We start from the raw sequence: 18,512 nt of genomic DNA on the forward strand, positions 1-18,512 counted from the left end.
ATCTCAGCCCGTGTTTTAACCCACGCGTACACACCATACATCCAATAAAATTATTCCAAAGAACTGGGGCTTGCGGCCACGTTTCAAGACAGCTTCGAGTCTAGGAATTGCCACCACTTGCTTTACAGCAGCAGTTTCGAGCTGAAGTTTCGACAAACTGTCTTATGATATTGCGTTTGCGTTTGGTCTAGAGCATCGAACAACTTAAACTTCCACCCACCGGGTTGCTAGTAATAGCGAAGGCAGTCTTGAAGACTGCGTCCGCTCGCTATTGGAAGCACGGCCACCAGCCGGGCTTGGCCCAATCGGACAATTAACATCATGGACCTCGAGCAAGGGCAATGGCAGCGGCCACGGCGCGCCAGGACGTCGTCAACTGGGGCTAACGGGGCTAACGGCGCAACACACGCTGGTCACGCGGCGCTCCTATCGGTGCCCCCCATGCTCGGTCGCCTAATATTGGGTGGGTTCGTCGCTTTAGAGGACAGCGACACGCTGGAAAAGTTGCATGGCGATGACACCAACCGCAGCTGACGAAAAACGCGTGGTGCTCACAATAAGTTGCCTTTCTGGTGACGCCTTCGTGGGTCGTAATATCGTGGGTCTGCGCTGCCTAGCTGTCGAGTTCAGAGTCAGAAAGGGCAAGCGCGTAACCCGGCGTGTGCATGACCACGTCGCGTCACCCTAACCCCACACCTTGAGCCTACCCCACTCGGTTTCTCGTTGCGAACAGGGACGTGCATCGCCTTCCTCATCTTGGGCGTACTTCCAGCCAGCTTTGTGGTGGGTGGTGCACGGACGTGACGTGCGGCAGGCGTGCAGTGTTAGCAGAGCTTTAGGTTGCTGCCTGGCGGCCAACGATACCGGTACCTGCGTGCGCTCTGTCCACATCTGTCAATGACCGGTGTGCCCTTGCCCTTGTTTCCCTATCAATGGTGCTTGTGACGCGACTGCAACCCACTACCTGCCGCAGTTTTGGCTGTGCCTGATGCTGCTGGCCTTCACCTGCCTGCGCATACGGCTCCAGGCCCAACAACTTCAGCAGGCGTTGGAGCAGGTGCGGTTGCGACGCGTGCCCTGCTGCAATCTGCGCGCACTGAATATCACCGCATTATCATCAGTGTGTGGTCATACCAGCGAAGCTTAAGACACCCTTCCACCCGGCACCGCGTCTCACACGCGCAGACGCAGGAGGAGCAGGCTGTGGAGCGGCTGGCAGGGCCGCTGGCGGCCGGGGGGCGGCTGCAGCTGGGCGGCGGCGGCGGCAGCGCCTTCGTGCGCCTCATCCCGGGTGGCGGCGGACTGCTGCTGCTGCACACCGACCCGCGGGCCGCCCTCGAGCGCATCAATGCGCAGCTGCAGGCACTGGACGAGGAGGTGGGCGCGGCGGGCGTGGCAGGTGAGAGAATGCGGGCTGGCGCACGGTTACATTGCGGTTTCAAACCCCAAGTATATTGGAACACAGAGGCTGCTGATGGCACTTTGTTTGGAGGCACGCGGAGACAGTATTGACAACGACTAGGGGAAAGGGGATGCCGGGTAGCGGTGTGGCTGGCGCCAGGCTGGGACCGGGAAGGGCGGTCACCTCGCCGCCTCTAACCTTTCCATATGCCTTGCCTCACCCTTCCACATGCCTCGATCACGCCTCGCTCGCAGCGGACTACGACGCCTTGCTGCGCCTTGGCCGCACCGGGCCGTTGCACCCCGCCGCCATCCTGCACGGCGCCGGCCTGGCCCGGGTCGCGGCCGCTGTGGCGGCGCCGCCGCCCCTGTCGGATGAAGACATCGCCGCTCTGCCCAGCTACCCCTACAAGGCCCCGCGGGCCAGCAGCAGCAGCAGCGGCCCTGATGCCGCGTCGCCACACCGCCAGAAAGACCCGCAGCCGCACGCAGCCCCGGCGGACTTGTTGCCAGAGCAGCCCTCCAGCGGCGCTCTCGTGAGCCTTGCTTCCGGCGAGGCGCCGGCGGCGCTGTCCTCCGGGGCGAGCCTGCGACGCAGCGGCTCCGGGCTCTCACCTCGGCATGTTGCGGCGCAGCAAGCGCGACTTCCGGCAGAGTCAGCGGGGCTGAGCGTAACGGCAGGCGGCGGCTCCACGGCGGCAGCCCATACAACAGCATCGGGCTGCGGCGGCCACGAGGGTCTGACGTGCTCAGTGTGTCTGGACCAGGTGGGGGACGGACAGATGGTGACGACGCTGCCGTGCCTACACCAGTTCCACAGCGCCTGCATCAACCCCTGGCTGCGGCACAAGGGGCTGCACGCGAGCTGCCCGCTGTGCAAGACGCCCGTGTTCCGGTGAAGGGCGGTGAAGGAGTGCATGGGTAGCCAGCAGAGCAGGAAGGAGGATTGCTGTTTATTTAGGGCAGGCTGTGCATGTGCGCTGTCAGGCATTGGCATGCGTGTTGCGCTGCATTTCGGTGTTGCATGGTAATGCAAAACACTGGAAGGGCGATACAGTTCTTTAGGATATGGCGCTTTTATTCGTTCCGGCCGTTCCGGCGGGTCCGCTTTCTGCGGACCAGGCAGGTTTAGCACATGTTAGCTCATGGCTGCAGGCGCGTCTGAGACTTTCGCACGTATGAACACCTCCTGTGAAATGTGGACTGAGGTTGGCAGGGTGGCCAGACCGCATCGTCCAACGGAACATGTGTCCTTGCGGGTGCAGGAAGCTAGCTAGCACGCACCATAATGGGAGGCGCACGGGCTGCTGTGTTTATTTATTGCGGGGGGTGCAATGGACTGTAGCAGCAGCTGGCATGTACACTGGCAAACGCATCACACGGCGCCCCGTGCTTTGGTGCCGCAATTGGCGCACCAGGCCGTGATCGTGCGACGTTGGGGCGCTCTTCCTCGCCGACCGCGTCTGACAATTATGTTCGTGTTTAAGCGTACGTGGCGAGGCGCAGGTTAGGCATGCCACACCACTGAATGTTACTACCGTATTGTTATGTTGGTGGGTCTGCGCATTGTTGTTGGTCGTCTTAAGTAAAGATCAAGCTGCTGGTCCTAACTTAAGTCTGGGGTGCTATGAGTTTTCCCCATGTGGTCCTTATGTACTGCAGCACTGTCACCTACTCTTTCGCATTTAACGAGTGTGTTACCTGGCTGGGTAGGGGCAACTGAGTCTGCTACCGTGGGCGCGCGGCACGGCTTGCCGTGCGCGTGTGTTACCTAGGCGGGATTGTGGGTGCTGGCAGGTGCTGGCGCGATAGTGCTGAGTCAAGTGCTGTAGTAGGACAATCGGCAAAAGGCACACTTGGATGCCCCAGGGCGTGCTCCACAGGGTTCAGTACCGAATGTGCGTAGAACTACTGCGTTCCGCCCCACACGTGCTGACTCGGGCGGCAACAGATGAAATGAGTGCACTCTTAATGAGTTACCTACTTGTGGATGGGCTGGTGGTGGTATCAGACGCGCAATGAAGAATCGCCGAGCTGTATGGACTCGTCGCCTTTGAGTAATAGCATGAAGCAAGGTCCATCAAAGCGGAACCAGTGGGAAGGGATGAGCCATCAGAAGGGTGGAGCAGGCAGCCCGTCAGTCGTCAGAGGACCAAGCGTTGCCGCGTATCAAGCGGTAAGGGTGGCCAAAGCGCAAGGCAGCGCAAGACGCCGCCGCCGCCGCAGCTGCCGAAGCCGCGAACAAGCGCGCCTGCAATGTCGACTGCCAGCGCCACTACCAACCAGCAGTCGGAGAAGGGCAAAACGACCAAGCGCAAGTACAAGCAGCCGGAGGAGGGCAAGACGACCAAGCGCAATCACGAGCAGTCGGAGGAGGGCAAGACGACCCGGCGCTAACCGCCTACGCCTCAGCCGCACCGACCTCGCTCTCGCGCGCGGCCACGACGGCGGCCCGCGCCCCCTGGCCTATGCCAGCATCCTTACCGTCGCCGCCGTAGGCCGCCGTCCTCACGGCCACCAAGCAACCCCTTTTACCTGTGTTTTGGCAACATCCACACCACGGCTACGCTGGCAGCGCGCTGGCCCACCCCCATTTCGGCGATCCCTACGGGGTCGGCAACCCGTACCGGTGCAAGAAGACGGGCATGTGGCAGCGCTACTACTTTACGCTAGAGTGGTTCAACCAGCTCATCCGCGTGACCGTTGCGGGCACCGGCCCCACCACCATGGACGAGTGGATCCAGCTGGTCAATGATGGTGCATGGGATGTCGCGCTGCGCCTCCACACCCTCACCATCGCACCCTCAGCGCTCACACGCTCAGTCTCAGACCACTGCAGCGCCTGGGCGACAGGGCTGGAGGCGGAGCTGGCTGCAGCGCCAGTTCATGCCCACGGCCCACCCACCACCGCCGCCGTACGGCAGCACCTTGGGGGCAGAGGGGTCTCGCCGGGCTACGGGGCTGGCGATGGGGGCTGCGCATCGGAGCCCTCCAGACGGCGAAGTAAGTCCATGGGACGCACAATTGTAGGTTGCAATAATGTAGTCCACCATTAAAATTATGGTGATACAACGCTCAACACACCCTCAGTCAAACCCTTAATGGGATGCGAACCATGTAGTCGGGAAAGCATGCCAGGACGTCACGGCGTGACCAGCAGCGTATAGTGGAGCTGTACTGAAAACCGGCGAGGACTATGGCAGGTTCCAGTGATAGCACGGACGCCGAGCCGGTGGCCGGCTGGTTCCTCTCGGTCCTGTTTCTGCTGTTCATGGGCATCAGCATCGCCTGGCAGATTTTTATCGCGCTTATAACGTTCTTGAATAGCTTCTACGGGGGCGCGAAGACAATTTGGCTCACACGCCTCAAAGAGGAGGTGCGTTTCTGAGCGAGCGCTCGCCCGCACGAGGAGCGCACGAGCTTTAAGCAATTTTGACGCACTGCAGGTGCTGGACGTGGGCGTTATCTCGTTGGTGCTCGTCTTTGTGTATGTGAGTCGGGAGTCTTGCGGCACACGCGCACAGAACGGGGCCGCCGCGAGGCCTGCGCGTTCGCCTGGGGTCGCATCAGCATTACAGGGTGCAACAGGCAGCGCACGTGCCTTGGCGAAACCAGACACGCCTGAGAACCTGCGTCACACCCAACCGAACCGTTGAAGGAGGCCGTGCCTTGCAAAGTAGCGCAGAGCGCAGGGCATTTAAGGGATTGGGCCGTGTGCGTATGCGACCCTCGGAGGGGTGGGCGCAGCCCCCATGCCGCAACCCCTGCCCCCGCCCACTATCCCTGCCGCGGACGTTGTGCCGTGCTGACCTCCTGCCAACCTCCCCTTCCTGCGCAGCCCTACATCGCTGGCATCTGCGTGGACAGCACCAGCACCAGCAGCTACCCAGCCTCCGGCAGCAAGTACCCGCTGCCGCCCTCCGCGGTGCCGGCAGCCGATGCGCCGCCGTCCCTGCCGCGCGCGCTGCTGGCCGCCGGCGCTCGGGCGCTGCTCGACGGCTCGCTCGGCCACGACGGCCACATGGACCCAGGCCGCGGGTATGCAGCAGCCGGCGAGGCACTTCTCACCGACGGCTTGGGCCCAGGCCCAGGCGCGGGCGCGGGCGCGGGCGTGGGCGTGGGCGCGGGCGTGGGCGTGGGCGGGCGGCGTGGGCTGGCGGAGCAGCTGGTGTCGGGGCTGGCGGTGGCGGTGCGGCGCGGCCTGGCGGGCGGCGGCAGCGCTGCCGCCTGCCCGGAGGGCCAGCAGCACCTGTTCCCCGCCGGCTCCATCTCCAACGCGCACTACCTGCTGTTCTTTGTGGCGCTGGTGCACATCGTGTACAGCCTGTTCACATTCACACTCACACTGCAGCGGGTGGGTGCGCAGGGGAGGGGAGGGGAGGGGAGGGGAGGGGAGGGGAGGGGAGGGGAGGGGAGGGGAGGGGAGGGGAGGGGAGGGGAGGGGGGTAGTTCATTCCAGAGTTCAAAGCAAGCCAACCGAGTGAAACCAGGGGGATATTGTGAAAGGCTGCCTGCGCTGTGACTTGAGGCAACGCGCACTGGGCGGGCGATACCAGGGCACCGGGGCGCGGGTTGCAACAGAGGGGGAGGTGGCGACTTGTTAGCCATGGCCAAGACATGTGGAGCTGACAGGCGCCAGCCGCCGCGTGCTCTATGTGACCTGTGTGCGCTGCGTGCAGTTCACGTTCTGGAGCAAGTGGGAGCGGCGGGCGCGGCTGGAGGCTATGGACGCGGCCGAGGTGCTGGAGTCGCCCGAGTGAGTGCGGCCTGGGGCGGCACCCCCGTGGGGCGTGACCACCTGGGGAGGGCGCTTGCTGTGCGCGGCGGGGACATGGAGTCTGTGCAGGCGAAATGGGGCAGAGGAAGGATGCCGTTGCAGCGGCGAGGCCAATGTGGGAGAGCGGGCCCTACCTGACTTGTCGGGCATTCGGGCGTATGGCAAAGGGCAGGGGCTGTGGCGGAGGCTACGGCAAAGGCGCCACACGGCCACGCCTGTTGCTGCTTTGGTGGTGAGCTCCACCGTGCACGGGTGGTGCCCAACGTGCTGCTGTCCATGCGTGTGTGGGGGCTGCTCCGCGCCTGCTATGCAGGGACGAGGACGGCAAGCGGCGCTGCTGGGGTGTGTGCTGCACGGGGTGCTGCGCATGCTGTGGCACCCGCAACAGCCCCCCGACTTGGTACTGCCGCCCTTTCGTGCACGGGTTGAGGTACCTGCAGGTGCGTGTGTGTGTGCGTGTGTGTTGTAAAGAGCAACAAGGAAACAAGCGCAAAGACAATGCGTGTTTCTATGTGTGCGAGTGCCTGGGTCCGCGAGTGCGTGGGTTGTGGGCTGGGGTTGGTGCGGGTAGGGGCGTTCCGGGCTGTTGACAGCAGCCTGACACGTACATAGTGGAAAATGGTGGCTCATGCGCCTGCACGCCTGTCCTCCACCCACTGATGAGCGCCTTCCTGTGCCAGCGCATACATCAACCCGCACATATGCGCGCGTTCCATTTGCCATGACAACGATTACAACGGCACACACACACACAAACACACACACACACACACACACACATCGCATACACTGTCTTTGCGCAACGTTTTCCTTGTGCTCTTTAACACACACACACACACACACTTCTGTTGACGTTTGGCTTGCGCCGCTCGTCCCGTCCAGGGCGGCATCGACCGCGACCGCTACATGGTCCTTCGCGGGCTGTTCCAGCTGCGCTCGCGGGCGCACCGCGTCAAGGCCTTTGTGGACAACCTGCACTACACCAAGTGAGGAGCAGCGGAATGGGGGGGGGTGCAAAGTAGACAGCAGGCGTAGTGAGCAGGGGGGGGGGTAGCGGGTGTATGTAGCCGTGGGGTGCAGCTGTCCATGGAAGACAAGTGGGTGGTTTTTAGGGACGGGAGTGTGGGGCGCCCGCGGGGGCCGGGTGTGACTGGAACCGGGACCAGCACGGTCTGAGCACCGGACGTGCAGGCACCGTCACACGTCCTGTCAGGCCACGTGACACCACCACACACACACACACACACAAACACACACACACACACACACACACAAACACACACACACACACACACAAACACACACACACACACACACACACACACACACAAGTATGACTACCTGGGTGACGGCAACCACGCGACGGTCGGTAAATTGGTAGGTATCCGTAAGTAACTCCGGCGTCGTCTGGGCGGGCTTTCGTTTCGTTTTTTAACACACACACATCACTGACGCCTGGCTGCAGCGTGTGCGAGAACGCCATGGAGATAGACATCGCCAAGATGGTGGCGCACGGCTGGCTGCAGGTGCGGACGCGAGTGCGAGTGCGGGCGAGTGTGTGCGGCGGTGGGGCGTGTGGCCCCTGGAAGCCACCGCGTCAGCCAGGGGCTGTAGCTACATTGCTAGGTTGCGACCACTCGGGTTGCTGTTCCCTTCCGCGTTGATGACATCCAACATACTTGTGTGCCGCTCGGTTCTTTGCCGGCGCTCTCAACCCTGTATGGCTCCTCCCGTGGCCCCCTGCCCCCTTGGCGACATGGCCCCCGTACCCCCCTTTGTGCGCCGCTCTGGCCCCCCCCCCCGCCCACCCTCAGGCGCTCATCGTGGCCATCTTCACGCTGTACCCCACAGTGGTGTATCAGATCCTGTGGATCGGCGGCGCCAGCATCTTGGTGCAGGTCATTGTGGTGGCGAAGATGGAGGTGAGGCAGGAGGCCGTGCGGCCGGGCCCTTGGATTGGCGAAAACGACGGCGTGGGGAAACGTGGCCGAGCACTAGGGCGTGGCAGAGAGGGCCGTTCCTGCTATCGCCTGCCACGTCACCCAAGTCACCCAATCACGCGCACACGCAAACCTGCCCTGCCTTGCTCCTGCCCCCACCCTCGCGCCCTTGCGCCCTGGCACCCCCGCTCGCAGTCTGTGGTGTCCAAGGTGCTGCGCATCGTGCGTGTGGCGGGCAGCCAGGCGGCGCCCGAGTACCACATCGACACCGCGGCGGAGGAGTACCAGGAGCTCACCGACGCCTCCTTCGACGACGGTGAGAGCGGCTGTGGCTGGCGGAGGCGCAGGCGGAGGAAGAGGAGGAGGAGGCGGTGGTCGGGGGGGGTCTGATTCTGGCGGATGCCGGGTGCCGGGTGGCGGTTGTCAGGTGGCGAGTGGCGGGTGGTGGAAGGCGGCCAGCACGTGATGGTGAGCCGCTGCCCGGGCTGTGTGGCCGCTGGCCGCTGCCGCCGCCGCCCCTAGCGGCCAATGCTACCGGCCTCCTGACCTTGCCATGCTCGTCTGCCCACACGCCGCAGAGGAGGAGCTGCCGCCAAGCAGTAGCAGCAGCAGCAGCGCCGAGGACTGGGACGACACGCGCCAACAGCCGTCGGCGCGCCGGGCGGCGGCAGGCGCCGCCAGCTCCGGGCACAGCCGCCGCGCACTCACCATGCGCGCGCCCGAGCCGGTGCCGCTGCCCGGCGCCGACGTCGCGGCTCGCAAGTACCAGAGCATGGACATGCGAGCGGCGGACTTTTCGCTGGCGTCCTCGTACCAGCACTTGCACGAGAACGGCCAACACCATCATCACCACAACTTCCAGCAGCACCAACAGCAGGGGCAGGGGAACGGGCAGGGGAACGGACAGCATGCGGGCGCGACGTCGGTGCGAAAGCACTCCAGTAGGCGGCTTGAAGCGGCAGGGGCCAGTGACGGCGGCGGCGGAGGGATGATGTCACCGCCGGTGCAGCAGGAGCTGCCGAGCCGGCAGCGCAGCGGGGGCCCGGTGGCGGAAGCGTATGAGGAGGGGACGCACTGCCGTCGCCGTCGGCGCAGCGGAGGCAACGCAGTCGGGTTGGAGGGGGCCGCCGCACAGGAGGCAGGTACCTCGCGGCGCCGCACGCCCAAGGGTGGGAGGCGGCGGCACGGGGCGGGGCTGGGCAGCCGGCGGCGTGCCGGGAATCACTGTAGCTTGCCGTCGCAGGCCGACCTGGAGGCGGAGGATGGCGGCGCGTTTGCAGATGCCGAGGGGATGGAGAGCTCCTGTGATGACGACGCCCGGGCCGACGACGCGGTTGCGGGTCGCGGCGGCGACGGCGGCGGCTGCAGCAGCAGTAGCAGCTCGGCTCGTTGGTGGACGCCTGCGGGCGCGCACGGCCGCCGCCGCCAGGACCGGCCGCGGCGGCAGCGGGCAGGGCAGCCGCAGCGCTGGCAGGAGCAGCAGCAGCCGCAGCCGCATGAAGCTCAGACCGGGCATGCGGGTGCGGGGCCCGGGCCGGTGGCGGAGGCACGGGACCGCTCCAGCACAGACCGCGACCCCATGGGCCGCAGCAACCCCAGCCCAGGCGCCGGCGCCGGCGGGCGCGCCTTGGCCGGCGGGCTCGCCGGCTCTGCAACCGCAGCCGCCGCCGCCGCAGCCGCCGGCGGCATGGCCGGCACCAGCAGCTTCAAGAGCCGCAGCATCGCCGGCGGGCTGCCTGTGGGCGGCCTCTCGGCGTCACTGGCTCTCAAGGCCTCCAACTCCGGCCGGTTGTCGGCGGCCGGCGCGGCGCCCGCCGCCGCCGCCGGGCTGCGTGTCTCGGGCGCGACGCGCGGCGCCGTCAACAGCAGTGAGCCGGGCGGCATGCTGGACGGCGGGGTGGGCGGGGTGATCCCGGGGCCGTCGGGCGGGGCCGACGTGTTTCGTGCCGCCCGCAACCCGCTGTACGACTTGGAGCACTTGGATGCTGACATGGAGCCGGAGCTGGAGGCGGCGGGCACCGGCACCGGCCTGGGGCGGGGCCCGAGCGGTGTCATGAACCTGGATGCGGCGCTGTGGGCGTTCACCGAGGTGGGTGGGCGGGGGCGGGGCGCGCGGCGTTGGGCGCGGCGAGGGCGGGGGCAGTGCCGATGGTGATGCTGTTTGTGATGGGTTCGTGGGCGGCGCGAGTCGTGTCACTGCTGTTTCTGAAGGCGCTGCTGTTGAATGCATGACAGTGCGTGCATGCCAACTGTCCCTGCATCTCCCGCTAGCAAGCCCCCAAGCCTTTCCGTACACAACGCGCCGCCACAGGACGGCGAGGCGCGCGCCAGCAACAGCGGCGCCACAGGCCTGGTCCGCATGCAGCCCAGCCACTCCGCGGCCGCGGCCGCAGGCCGGCTTGGTGCCGGCGGCGGCGCCGGCAGCAACGCGTCCAGCTCGCACCCCATGCTCGAAACCCTGGGCTCGGCGGGTCCAGGCAGCAGCCAACACATGGGGCTGCCGCCACTGGCGCCGGCGCCCTCTCGAGGCGGCGGCGGCGGTACCGACGCGTCCGCCAAGTACGCCAACCCTTTGTTCCGTGAGGGCAGCATGGTCAGCACGTCCTTCACCGCCGCGGCGCGCGCGGCGGCGATGGCGGCGGCGCGCAACGTCGCCAGCATGCGCACCACGGCGCCGCTGGAGCCCGGCGGCGGCATTGACGCCGCCGCCGTCGCGGCGGCTGGAGGCCAGGACCCAGGTGCGGCGGCGGCGGCGGCGGAGCAGCGGCTGGCGTCTGGGCCGGCGTTAACATGGAAGGGACCGTCGGTGTCTGGTGAGGCGGCGGCTGCGGCGGCGGCCAACGGGTCCGGCACCGCCGGCCCTCGGGGCCTAGCCAAGGTGTTCAGCCTGAAGCGGTCAGGCACAGGCGCGCGCGGACAGGCGGACGCGGGCAGTGGCAGTGGCAGCTCGGCGGCCGCTGCCGTGGCCGCAGGCGCGGCGGTGGCGGCCGCCGCGGCGGCGTCGGCAGGTGGCGGTGCGGGCCAGGAGGCGAGCATGTCGGTGGTGAGACCCAACAGTGTTGGTGCCGCGCCGGGCGCTGTGGCGGCGGCGGCGGCGGCGGCGGCGTCCTCGCCACAGTCGCAGCGGCGTGCCACGTCCGCCACCTCCGGCCTCAGCTTTGTCCAGCAGCAGCAGCAGCAGCGAGGCGGCGCCGCCAGCCAGCGCCTGCACCACCAGCACCTCGGCGGCATCGCCGGCAGCAGCGGCACCGGCAGCGCCAGCCAGCTTCCCGGGGCGTCCGCCACGCCGCGCGCGCTGGCGGCGGCTTATGGCTCCGCCGGCGGCGGCCGCGTGGGCTCCGTCACTGGCCGCTACGCCTCCGTCACCGGCGGCGCCGCTGCCTTCGGCGTCCTAGGCAGCGGCAACTCCCTCACCGGCGGCGGCGTGCCGTCGACGCCGGGCGGCGGCCACGTGCCCAAAGCCGCCATGGCGGCGTACGACGTGGGTCTGCTGAACGCGGGCGTGGGGGAGGTGGACATGGCGCTGGTGCAGCGCAAGCTGCGGGCGCTGTTCTGGTTCCGGCGGCCGCAGATCCTGATCTGGATCAGTCACGTCAACTTCCTGCAGAACAGCCTGAGCCTGACGCTGTGCATCTACTACCTGTTCTCGTACAACACCGGGAACAGCATCCTGCAGGTGTGGGGGCGGTGTGTGTGTGGGGGGGGGCGGTGGTTGGTGGGATGGGTTGCGCGGTGAGGGACCGCATCGAGTGCACGAGGTCTTTGGCCTTCCAGTTTCCAAAGGTTCACACACACACACACACACACACACACACACACACACACACACACACACACACACACACCTGGGTGACCTGGGTGACGGCAACCACGCGACGCTCGGTAAATTGGTAGGTATCCGTAAGTAACTCCGGCGTCGTCTGGGCGGGCTTTCGTTTCGTTTTTTAACACACACACCTGCAAGCACTGCATCCACAGCCTGCGTTTCACGCCCCTAACTCGTGCTTTCCAACGCCCCTGCGCCCCATCCCTGCAACCCGCAGGTCAGCTCGCGGCTGCTGTACGTGTGGCTGCCGCTGCTGGGCGCCAACCTGCTGTTCATGGTGTACATGGGCTGGGTGGTGGTGCCGCTCTACACCCTCGTCTCCACCACCTGCGTGCGCAACCCGCGGGCGCTGCAGGCGCACATCCGCCGCCACAAGAAGGCGGAGGCGGAGGAGGAGGGAGGCATCACCGGGTGCGTGCGGGGTGGTGGTGGGGATGGGGGAGAGTGTGGGGAGGATGGGTCGAGGGAGGGTCGGGGTAGTTCATTCTAGAACCCAAAGCTAGCCAACCGAGTCAATGCAAACCCGCCAGCCCTGCCCAGAGCGCAAAGGTGGTGTGCCATATACCTGTGGAGGATGGGGGGAAGGGTGGCGGGAGGGACGGGAGATGGGTGGGGCTGGGACAAGTGGGAACGGGAGCGTGAGGAGCAGAGGAAAGGGGGACGGTCCTGGCCTTGGCACGTGCTGCAGAAGTTCTCTCTCTCTGCAGGAACCGGCGTGAACCGCATGCGGGGCTACTCCTTTTTTACCACCAAATGGACACCTGCCACCACCCAAGCACACAAAACGCCTGAAGCCAGCCCCTTGGCCATTGGGACCAACCCGTGTTACGTTGGGCTTGGGCATATAAACCCCTCCCTCCCTTCCCTCCACCTCCCCTCCCCGCAGCTTCGTGCTGGGCCTGCTGACCCGCTGCTTCATGCGCTCGCACCACCACACCACCCGCATGGCTGCCAAGCACGGCGGCAGCGAGACCACGGCGCTCAACAACCTCTTCATGGCCAACCTGGCCAACCAGGCCGGAGTCATCATGGCCGCCGACGCACAGCTCACAAACAAAAAGTGAGCGGGGGCCGCAACTGTGTGCGTGTGATCATGGGTGCTAGAGCGCACTGTGGATGTCCATGTGTGTATGGGTGAGGGTGTTTTTCACCAAGGCAGCAGGACAAGGCATGTTAGTCAAACATTTGGGGTTTGTAGGAGCTCAGGCGCCCACTCATTTGTAGGAGTGGCGGCCATAGGCGCAGCTGCGTTGAGGCTGTGCAGCCAACAGGCGCCCGCGCGCAGCGCTTTCCCGGCACCCCCAGGGTGTGTAATGCGGCTGGCTCGCCGCCCTGCCGCCGAGCCGACTGCACCCGCCCCACACTCCCCGCCCCTCACGCCCTCACACCGCACGCCCCACGCTCTCACGCCCCATCTCCCGCTCACAGGCTGGGCGCTGCCGAGGCCGTGTACCGCGAGTACATCGACATCTGGCGGACCAAGGCGCGCATCGCGGCGGGGCTGGAGGCGGCGCCGGAGCCAGGCGGCTTCAGGCTGCAGGGTGGGTGTGCGCGGGGGCAGTCGCAGCCGCTGGAACACACAAGACCCACATGGGGGAGGCTGACGGGGCGGGGAGGGGGTTGTAAATACCAGCCCAAACGAAACCAAACCTGGCTAAACTAGGGGAGCACAGGCAGAGGCGTTAGTTGCAAGCGGGGGGTTGGGGGGCGTGTGTGCTCGTAGGGGGCGGGCAGAGGCAGGTAGCGGCAGTTGCTGTGCTGTGCTGCGGTTGCTGGCCGCCGCGGCCTCCGTGCCGCCGCCGCCGCCTGCATCCCCAGGGTCTTCGCGTGGTTGGGGCATTGGTTCCGATTTCCTCCCCGTTGTGATTCAGTCGCTCCAATCCACCTTCACCACCACGGACGGGTTGCCCCCCACCCGCATCCCCGCCGTTGACTGCTGAGAGCAACAAACTGCAAAAACGACCCAGGCCCCTCTCTCACCCCACCCCACCCCTCTCTACCCCCATCTCCTTTCAACATCATCTCGTCTCAATCAATCATGTACGGAACCCACCCACCCCTCGCTCACCCCACCCCCGCGCTCTGCAGCCGACGTGACGGAGTTCCGCTCCGCCTTCAACGCGCTGGACGCGGACGGCAGCAGCACCGTCACCACAGACGAGCTGTTCACACACCTGCACGTGCTGGGCACACGCGCCACCAAGACCGAGCTCAAGTCCATGATCAGCCAGATCGACAACGACGGTGCGTGTGGGCGGTGTGCTCATTGTGTGAGATAGGGTTGTAGTGCGTATGCATGCGGTCAGGATAGACAATCTAGTGTGGTCGAGGTGGTATGGGCAGGTGGTCTGGGCAGGGGATAGTGCTGACAGCGGTATGTGTGTATGGGTTGCGGAGGGCCGCGTGGACAGGGGACAGTGCTGACAGCGATAGGGTGGACAGGGGATAGTGCTGACAGCGACAGGTGGACAGGGGATAGTGCTGACAGCGGTATGTGTGTATGGGTTGCGGAGGGCCGCGTGGACCGGGGATAGTGCTGACAGCGATAGGGTGGACAGGGGATAGTGCTGACAGCGACAGGTGGACAGGGGATAGTGCTGACAGCGATACGTGTGTATGGCAGTATGGGTTGTGGAGGGCCGCGTCATCAGTTGCATACCGCCTTCTTGGCTTGACCGCTGGTCTGAGAAGTAATCGTAGCCGCTGACACAGCTTACACCCGCATGGCCGCATCGCTGACGGTGGACTGTACTGCCCTGTGACATGCCACAGGCGACAAGCGAGTGGACTTCGACGAGTTCGTGGTTTTCATGGTGTTTTCGGTTTTTGACGACAACGGAAACAGTGAGTAACTAGCGCGGGGCTGGTTGCTCGACACGCTTGCCCACAGCACACGAGCGGCGCGGCAGGCTCACACGCACACGGGCAGCAATAGGGTCTTGGCGTCGCGACTGTTTGCTCGACATGCTGATTACCGACGGGGCTAAAGCGGCACGGCAGGCTCTCTCACACGCACACGGTCTTCCTGTCCCGTGGTTACACTTGGCGGGTCTGTCGGCTTGCTGCGGTCTCCCCTCGTTTGTATCAGCTCCACCCCTCCCGTGCGGTTAAATCTCTCCGTTTCCCGTGAACAGCTAGCGCCCTCATGCCCAGCCTGAGCATGTCGTGTCCTGTCCTGTCCCGTTCCTTGTCATCCCCGCCGCCGCTGCAGGCTGCGTTGAGATCCCTGACATCAAAAAGATGTGTCGGCGCGTGAGGCTGCAGGTCACGGACGAGGAGGTGTCGGCCATGATGGACCTGGCGGGTGAGTGGGCTGGGGTGGTGAGGCAGGCGGCGGAGGGGCAGGGGGGAAAGGAAGGGGAGGGGAGGGGAGGGGGTTGTAGATACCAGTCCAAATTAAACAGGAGGGGAAAGGGGGATGCGCCGGTAATGTGCGAACGATGGACGGGAGGCGGACCGGCGGTGCGGAGAGCATGACGCACACAACACACACGCCCTGCAACGCTTGCGCTGGGGGTAGCGCTACTGCTGACCCCCTCGTCTCCTGTAATACGCGGCCCCCCAGATCCCGACGGGGACCGCAAGATCGGCCTGCGGCAGTTCTTCAAGCTGTTCAAGGTGGGTGCAGGGGCAACAGGGGCACGTGCGCCCGTACCCAGTGGAATGCCCTTCAAAGACACGCAACGACGCATCCCTTCCCTTTGTGCCCACCAACACACAGGACGTGACCATTCCCGAGCTGGGCCCCCGCCCCGCCCACGCCGAGCTGCACGGCCTCGTGCTCCCCGCCGCCAGCATCAGCGCCGCCGCCGGCAGCGTCCCATCACGCAGCGCCGCCAGCCGAGCCTACCGCAACCTCGGCAGCCCACTACACGGCTCCGGCGGCTCAGTGTCTATGGGCCCTGGCGGCGGCGGCGGTGCTGCTCGCTCGCGCTTGGCGCGCGCGACGGCAGTGGACCCGGCGGCGGAGGGAGGGTCGCCGCCGCCGCCGCGGCGGCCCGGCAGCGGCAGCCACAAGGGCCTGCGGCAGGGCGGCAGCCACAACGCGATTGGCTCCACTGCCGGCAGCGAGATCGCGAGCGGCAGTCCCAGTGTGAGCGGCAAGGGCGGCGGCTACTCTGCCGGGGGCCTGGCGGCGGCTGGTGCGGCTACGGCCGCGGCTTACGGCGTCATCGGCGGCCCGGCGTACGACGGAAGCGCGCTACTGCCGGAGCAGCTGTCACCGCTGCGTCGGGACACGTTGCCGCAGCAGCAGCAGCAGCAGCAGCGGCAGCAACAGCCGACACGGGGCGCAGCGGAGATCGTGGCGGCAAGTGCTTTCGGTGAGGAGCACGAGGACGGGCACGGCGGCGGCGGCGTGGGGACGGGGACGGGCCATGACGGGCTGGAGCCGCAGGGCGGCAAGTACCGGCAGCTGCGTGTGTCGCTGGAGTGAAGGCTCGGGGAAAAGGCCTGGGCGCTGGGGCATATGGGGCCTTTTGGTGGAGGAGGGACGTTTTTGTCTCGGGTCTCGGGTCTCGGGTGTAGTATGTGTTAATGCCTATTGCATGTAAATAGGTGGCACGCCCGCGCCCGCGCCGCGCCACCGAATCGTGAGTTTCATGCTGGCACAGGGCGAGTTGATGCAAGTTGAGGGAGAACTGGGGCTAGCGAGGGGTTTCCGTTGAAAGACAGTGGGGTGTGTGTGTGGAAGGGGCGGAGCGGGCCAAGCGCACGGCGACCCGCCCCGTCCATCACAAGGCCACGGGATTTACTTGACATGGATGGCACTACCTGCTCACACTCGCGTGGCTGCCGACTGCCACGCAAACTCCTGTACGGCTGAGGGGTGTTGGGGGTGCCGTACACGAGTTAGTTGGTAGCTGTCCTAGAACCTACCTTGTGCTAGTTTTTCCTGGTACTCCGAAAAGCGCTGGGCTGCGTTCATCCAGCGCGACCGCGCGCTCCACCGCGTCGCCAAGCAGCTCACGGGCGGCAGGGCCAAGGAGGAGGTGGTGGTGGGGTGGGGTTCGTGGGCCTTCCAGGGAGGGAAGGGCGGCTCCCCCATCTCCGTCAGGGGCGGGCGCGCGCCGACGGGGCGGCTCATCAAGCTGCTCCGTGAGCGCTACGCCAAGCATGTGTTCATCATCGATGAATACGAGACCAAGGTGGGTGGGTTGAGTGGGATTGCAATTGCCGGTGGGTGGGTGGGCCGCTGGGTTTATGCCTGGCTTTAGCGGAAGCCCTTGTGTGGCCCCCCTCCCTCCCACCCTCCCGACCATGCAGACCTGCTACAACTGCGGGTGTCAGGAGATGGCCATCAAGCGGCTTGGGGGGCTGAAGGAGGGGCAGCGGCCCTGGTCGGTCAAAGTCTGCAACGACTGCTTGACGACCTGGGTGAGGACCGTGCATGTGCGGGGACGGCTGGGCACTGGGGACGGATTGATTGACAGGTTGACGGTTGGGACAGCTCATGTGCGCTCTCTTCTTCCTCCCCGTTCCCCATCCCCAGAACCGCGACGTCTCCGCCGCCAACGTGATCCGTGTGCTCCTCCTGCTGAAGCTGATGGGCTTCGAGCGGCCGACCAAGCTGCAGCGGCCGCCATGGCCGCCGGCGGCGGCGGGGCCGGGCTGAGAGCCTGAACGGCGCTAGCAGGGCGTGGGGCTGAGGGTGCACGTGTCGATTGGCGGCGAGTGACGTGACTAGTTTGTTAGCTGCGGGTTAGCACGGACTGTGCACCCCACCCAACCGGCCACGTCCGGATTTGCGGGGATGCCAAAGGCCCCCAACATAGAGGCGTGTGCTTAGTAGGCGCCCGCGTCAAGGTGGCTGGGTTGATAACGACCCGGGATCAGCCCTTTTCCTGCCATAAGGCAGCCACCTCCTTGTTGTCTCGGGTGTATCGTGGACCGGTTCTGCTATAGGCATTCGAGCTTTTAGGCGCAGTGGCTCGCGGCGCTAGATCGAGGCCGTGATTAAATCTTAAACGAGCAGAGACCTTGTAGAACTGTATGCAGTGAGGGGAGTGCGTGATGCGAGTGTGCACATGCGTTGACTACCGTATTTTGCTTGGCGCTGAATGAAAGAGGTGCGGGTGTTGTCTAGGGCGTTTTGTAGGCAGGCCCGTGCCGGCCTTTGATGTGCCCAGGGCTGTCAAATTTAAACAGTTAAACGTGTGACCGCCACCACATGTGTTTTGTGAGCGGCAGTGAGAGCCGAGCCGAGTGACCACACTGAGAAAGGAACGCGAGCTTGTGGGCACTGCTTGCTGCATGCGTCTGAGCCTGTGAGACTGGGGCTGTGGGCGTTGGTGCGTGACGGCACGCTGAGAAGGCATACGCACCCAGATAGCTAGTTAGCACGCAAGTAGTTGTTACAAGGCTGGCTGGCGGAGTGGACTAGACGTAGAAGCATGATACTGCGCGGTTTGACAGCCAAGTTAGCGGCGTGACGTGCCTTTTGTGCGATGCCAGGGTGCGAATGTGGTTGGTTGCAGTTCAGTAAGGGAGCGGGACGGGGCCTCCATACTTCGTGAGACGGCGCAGACCGTCAGTAATCTTATGTGTAAGGGACAATCCGTTGGATATG

At 65.4% G+C, this 18,512-nt stretch overlaps 3 protein-coding genes across 3 annotated transcripts; all 3 read left to right on the plus strand.

Annotated features, from left to right (window-relative positions):
- Positions 1-8: 8 nt before the first annotated feature.
- CHLRE_12g501450v5 (uncharacterized protein) lies at positions 9-3,472 on the plus strand. The gene is made up of 5 exons (XM_001690915.3): positions 9-463; positions 734-783; positions 974-1,057; positions 1,186-1,399; positions 1,657-3,472. The coding sequence occupies exons 1-5, from the start codon at positions 442-444 to the stop codon at positions 2,298-2,300; spliced, it is 1,014 nt and encodes a 337-aa protein (XP_001690967.2). The 5' UTR covers positions 9-441; the 3' UTR covers positions 2,301-3,472.
- Positions 3,473-4,498: 1,026 nt separating this feature from the next.
- CHLRE_12g501403v5 (uncharacterized protein) lies at positions 4,499-16,970 on the plus strand. Its single transcript, XM_001690914.2, has 19 exons — positions 4,499-4,777; positions 4,848-4,892; positions 5,240-5,755; positions 6,081-6,157; positions 6,492-6,618; positions 7,061-7,164; positions 7,644-7,704; positions 7,993-8,100; positions 8,314-8,434; positions 8,697-10,207; positions 10,430-11,794; positions 12,162-12,355; positions 12,831-13,004; positions 13,373-13,485; positions 14,033-14,188; positions 14,717-14,788; positions 15,156-15,248; positions 15,510-15,562; positions 15,666-16,970. The coding sequence occupies exons 1-19, from the start codon at positions 4,598-4,600 to the stop codon at positions 16,377-16,379; spliced, it is 5,784 nt and encodes a 1,927-aa protein (XP_001690966.2). The 5' UTR covers positions 4,499-4,597; the 3' UTR covers positions 16,380-16,970.
- Positions 16,971-17,078: 108 nt separating this feature from the next.
- On the plus strand, positions 17,079-18,504 carry CHLRE_12g501400v5 (uncharacterized protein). The gene is made up of 3 exons (XM_043068091.1): positions 17,079-17,091; positions 17,210-17,320; positions 17,436-18,504. Exons 2-3 carry the CDS (start codon positions 17,237-17,239, stop codon positions 17,556-17,558), a joined length of 207 nt encoding a protein of 68 aa, XP_042918275.1. The 5' UTR covers positions 17,079-17,091; positions 17,210-17,236; the 3' UTR covers positions 17,559-18,504.
- Positions 18,505-18,512: the final 8 nt, after the last annotated feature.

The sequence above is a fragment of the Chlamydomonas reinhardtii genome, chromosome 12, assembly GCF_000002595.2.
Source record: "Chlamydomonas reinhardtii strain CC-503 cw92 mt+ chromosome 12, whole genome shotgun sequence".
NCBI classification, from domain to species: Eukaryota; Viridiplantae; Chlorophyta; class Chlorophyceae; order Chlamydomonadales; family Chlamydomonadaceae; genus Chlamydomonas; species Chlamydomonas reinhardtii.

Coding starts and splice junctions, on each gene's coding strand:
- CHLRE_12g501450v5 (XM_001690915.3), top strand. CDS start 442: ATGCTCGGTCGCCTAATATTGG. Junction 784..973: donor TACTTCCAGCCAGCTTTGTG/GTGGGTGGTGCA, acceptor TACCTGCCGCAG/TTTTGGCTGTGCCTGATGCT. Junction 1,058..1,185: donor TTCAGCAGGCGTTGGAGCAG/GTGCGGTTGCGA, acceptor TCACACGCGCAG/ACGCAGGAGGAGCAGGCTGT.
- CHLRE_12g501403v5 (XM_001690914.2), top strand. CDS start 4,598: ATGGCAGGTTCCAGTGATAGCACGGACGCCGAGCCGGTGGCCGGCTGG. Junction 7,705..7,992: donor TGGCGCACGGCTGGCTGCAG/GTGCGGACGCGA, acceptor GCCCACCCTCAG/GCGCTCATCGTGGCCATCTT. Junction 8,435..8,696: donor CGACGCCTCCTTCGACGACG/GTGAGAGCGGCT, acceptor CACACGCCGCAG/AGGAGGAGCTGCCGCCAAGC.
- CHLRE_12g501400v5 (XM_043068091.1), top strand. CDS start 17,237: ATGGCCATCAAGCGGCTTGGGGGGCTGAAGGAGGGGCAGCGGCCCTGG. Junction 17,321..17,435: donor ACGACTGCTTGACGACCTGG/GTGAGGACCGTG, acceptor CCCCATCCCCAG/AACCGCGACGTCTCCGCCGC.